At 37.3% G+C, this 3,938-nt stretch overlaps 1 protein-coding gene across 1 annotated transcript; it reads left to right on the plus strand.

The window, feature by feature from the left end:
• The first annotated feature begins 880 nt into the window (after positions 1 to 880).
• LOC107685937 (uncharacterized) lies at positions 881 to 3,666 on the plus strand. The gene is made up of 2 exons (XM_016482702.1): positions 881 to 946; positions 1,780 to 3,666. Exon 2 carries the CDS (start codon positions 1,791 to 1,793, stop codon positions 3,378 to 3,380), a length of 1,590 nt encoding a protein of 529 aa, XP_016338188.1. The 5' UTR covers positions 881 to 946; positions 1,780 to 1,790; the 3' UTR covers positions 3,381 to 3,666.
• The last annotated feature ends 272 nt before the right edge of the window (positions 3,667 to 3,938 follow it).

A 3,938-nucleotide genomic window follows, 5' to 3' on the forward strand; every position in this document is an offset into this window, starting at 1 on the left:
ATATGGATATTTTTCTTACACAAACGCATCGCGTCGCTTCAGAAGGCCTTTATTAACCCCCCGGAGCCGTGTGGACTCCTGGAATGGATTGGTTCAATTTTTTGGACTTCAAATTTTGGGCTACCATCCACTCCCATTATAAAGCTTGGAAGAGCCAGGAGGTTTTTTAAAATATAACTCCGATTGTATTCGTCTGAAAGAAGAAAGCCATATACATCTAGGTTGGCTTGAGGGTAAGTAAATCATGGGGTAATTTAGATTTTTGGGTAAACTAACCCTTTAACCAATCTGAATAACTGCTTAGAAAATATGTAATTTAGTTTTATCTGTTAGCATTAATACTGGTGTATCGCATATGTAAACAGGATGGCCTACAAACTCCTCGAGAGCTTTTGCTACAGTGCAAGTTGTAAAATCTTTATTTGACCCTACAGAGCATACTACAACTATGTAATCTGTAACCTTAAATATTAAAAATGTATGAACATTAAGCTGTTTTTAAAAATAGTCCATATACTGGTAAAAATGTATGTGTTTTAACTGCCCAATAACAAATTGTGATATTCTGTACTGTACTTTTGCCTCTTATTAATTTTTTTTATCCTAAAAAAATTGTTAACTCCACAGCAAGCAGAGCAAATTTTCTAACTCATAGGTTTCTTTTAAGAGATTAAGATCCTTGGATCCTTCAATCCTCCTGTTTTCAATGTGAATATCAAGGTTCACATGGCTCTTATCTGAGGCCTGTGGTAACTTTCCATTGTTATGCATACTTTGTTTGACGAGAGGGGGGACGTATAAATTTCTTCTGGGAAAGACGGGCACAGTCAGTGTATGGGAGCTGAATGCGCAGCGACATGGGCTGGACGATTTGAATGACCAGATCAGTTAATGCCAAAGAGAGCAAAATGGAGCAACAGAGACGATCATGCACTGTAAAAAAATGGTAAGAGCTATCTACTGAAAAAAAATGATGGTAACAATATTACACGTAATATTTTTGAGTAGTTTTTAAGGCTTGATTTTTTTTATGGAATCTACCTGAATAAATAATGTAAAATCTCCTAAATTATTTAATCTATGACACAATGAATTTATTATTAGTGGAATGTGCTCATTTATTTTAAGTTGATTCTCAAAAGTCTGTGATGAGTAAGGTCTGTTTGTATTTGACTTCGAGTTATTTTGTACAATTAAAAGACTACAGCAAGACTAGCATTGGCAAAGCATTTACTGCACTAGCATTAGCAAAGCTACTGCTGATTGAACAAAGCATCATGCCTCATAGTGGTAGTATGCAGTTATCCATAAACATAAGCTGTACTCTTCTGCATAATGGTAACGATAGAAACTTCAACATTACAGAAAACATAACATAACAAAACAACAAACATAACTGAACACTAAACAATAATAGATGTTTCCCTTTACTCGAAAACGCAAAAAGTAGCACTTAATTTCAATATTTACTGTCCATATCCAGCCATATAAGCATGTTGCGAACTAACAATCGCCGCTAAAATAAAACTACAAAATTGAGCCAATTCTCTTAAAATAAATAGCCTTCTTTCCTTAATTTATTTTTCAGTTTAATCAGTTCCTCAATTCAAGCCTCAAAAATTAGATAAACATATCTCTTGATTTTATTTGTGAAAAGTTCTCAATATTTCAGTACAACACTGAACCACTATTTCTTAATAAAATATACACATTTTTTAATTATCACCTTCATTTTTTTTAAATGAAAATTACAAGACCCATGATTCATTTTTTTTGCAGTGTGGCATCCTATGCGACATCCTGTTATCGGTGGACTGAGAGCTACGTCATGCGTACTGATTGTTCTGTCATTATGGATTGTTTTACCACTGATTCCAAGAAAAGGCAGTGATCCTGAGCCTGTGATGAATGGTACTGCGTCAGTCATCCATACTTTGGGACCGAGACGAGTACGAGAAACAGCAAACGATTATATAGCCAGCTTATCTGAGTCCTGGATGGACCATCCCAGCCCTCCTCATCCATACACTATGAACATGTGGTGGAGACTAACCAACCATACAGTAAAGAAAAATGGGTTAGAGAACTGTTACGTGTGCGCACAGTTCCCACACAGCACCACTGGAGTGGACTGGTGGCCGCATCAAGATCACAACACATCAACCATCATGGCTGTGGTGGCTGTGGCAGCAGCTCCTTTTAATGACAGCTCCACTCTGCTACAAGACGAGGAATGGAGAAAGATCAAAGTAACCAAAAGACTGTTTGGCCAGGTAGCAACAGTTAGGGGCATACCAACTAATCTGACATGTTATAGTAGAGTTACAGGAACTAATCCTTTAGGGAAAATACCAAAGAGTAAATGCAACGTGATCTACGAAGAGAATGAAACTAATCTTGCCACACGACAGCGTTGTCTCAGATGCTTAAACAATGCCATCTCCGTTCCTGGGGATCTGAGACAATCTACAATAGCTGAACAATATTTGTTTCACAATCATTGCACACGTGCTACATGTGAGGCTGCTTGTGCAGTTGTGCATGTACCTGATGAAGAGGGCACAGGAGTAGTAGAAAACACCTACTGGCAGTGTGGGTATGCAATATATGTGTCTCTGGCTAGAAACTGGACCGGAACGTGTGCTCTAATTCAACTGCATGGTGGAACAATTGTTCTACGCCACCAACCACGTGAAATTATGAGAAGAAAGGAAACGGGACTGCTTAACATTGCGCAAGACAGCCCAGTGCCAAAAAAACATCACATCTGGAACATAGCTGAGAAATTGCTGGCGGTTTTTGCACCTGGAATAGGTGTTGCATCATTAATGCAAGAGGTACAGGTTACCAGGTATGAACTGATTTCTTTCATTAACACGACAAAGATGATGGAAGGCATCGAGGAGCTGAGAGGACTGAGGCTCGCTGCTTTGCAAAATCTTTTAGTTTTAGACCAGCTGACGGCAGCACAAGGCAGAGTTTGTGTGATAGTGGGAGAAACGTGCTGCACATACATTCCAGAAAATGATGCAGATGGACATGTCATTGACGAAGGGATAGTGAATTTGACCTACAGGGCAAAGACTCTGACAGGCTGGGAAACTAATTCGGGGTCTTTTGGATGGGGATGGTTCAAAGGTATATTTACTGATGTGACAAATCTGATGATGATGGTAATTTGCATAGTTTGTTCGATCTTGTTGATCTTGTGTTTATGGCCATGTATAATGACATTGATTAGAAATGCTGTGTCATCTACCTTCCAACACCAAAAGGTTCATCATGATTTTCCTTACTTATATCCAAAACCACCGCATTCTCCAAAGCCTGTGAAATATTACACTGAAACTGATTCCAGCTATAGTGGCAGTGAAGCTTAATTACCTATAGGGTGACACGATAATGATTAGAAGGATAAGAGCAAATGTTATCCGTGGTACGAGATAATTGTAATAAGTGTTAAGAAGAAGGGTTTATGTTTAGCTTGCTTAAATGTAAGAGATGTCGATGTCTCAAAAAAAAAGTGCTAATTGCTTTCTTACCTATGAAAAATGATGGTGTGTTTTGAATCCTTGTGAATTAACATGCCTGATGTACTGTCATAGGTGAATAATCGGAGGATCCTCAAATGCAAACTGTGTTTTGCTTCAAGAGAGCAACCATACGTTTGTGTTGTGTTTTACTTTTTTATATTAATTTATTCTTCATTCATTCATTTAAAATAATTTATCATTTAATTATTTTAGTATTCCATTTAATCATTGTAGCCATTTATATACTCATTTCATTGATTTATTCATTGATTAGTCATTTATATTTTCTATTATTTTTCCATTGTTGTTTAGTCTTATGACTGTGTGGTTTCAAGGGCTGTCTGTCTTTATGAATAAGAGATACAAGGGAATGTTTATGGAAACTCAAGGTTTATGGGATGTTGT

The sequence above is a fragment of the Sinocyclocheilus anshuiensis genome, unplaced genomic scaffold, assembly GCF_001515605.1.
Source record: "Sinocyclocheilus anshuiensis isolate Anshui unplaced genomic scaffold, SAMN03320099.WGS_v1.1 scaffold701, whole genome shotgun sequence".
Taxonomy (NCBI): Eukaryota; Metazoa; Chordata; class Actinopteri; order Cypriniformes; family Cyprinidae; genus Sinocyclocheilus; species Sinocyclocheilus anshuiensis.

Coding starts and splice junctions, on each gene's coding strand:
- LOC107685937 (XM_016482702.1), top strand. CDS start 1,791: ATGCGACATCCTGTTATCGGTGGACTGAGAGCTACGTCATGCGTACTG.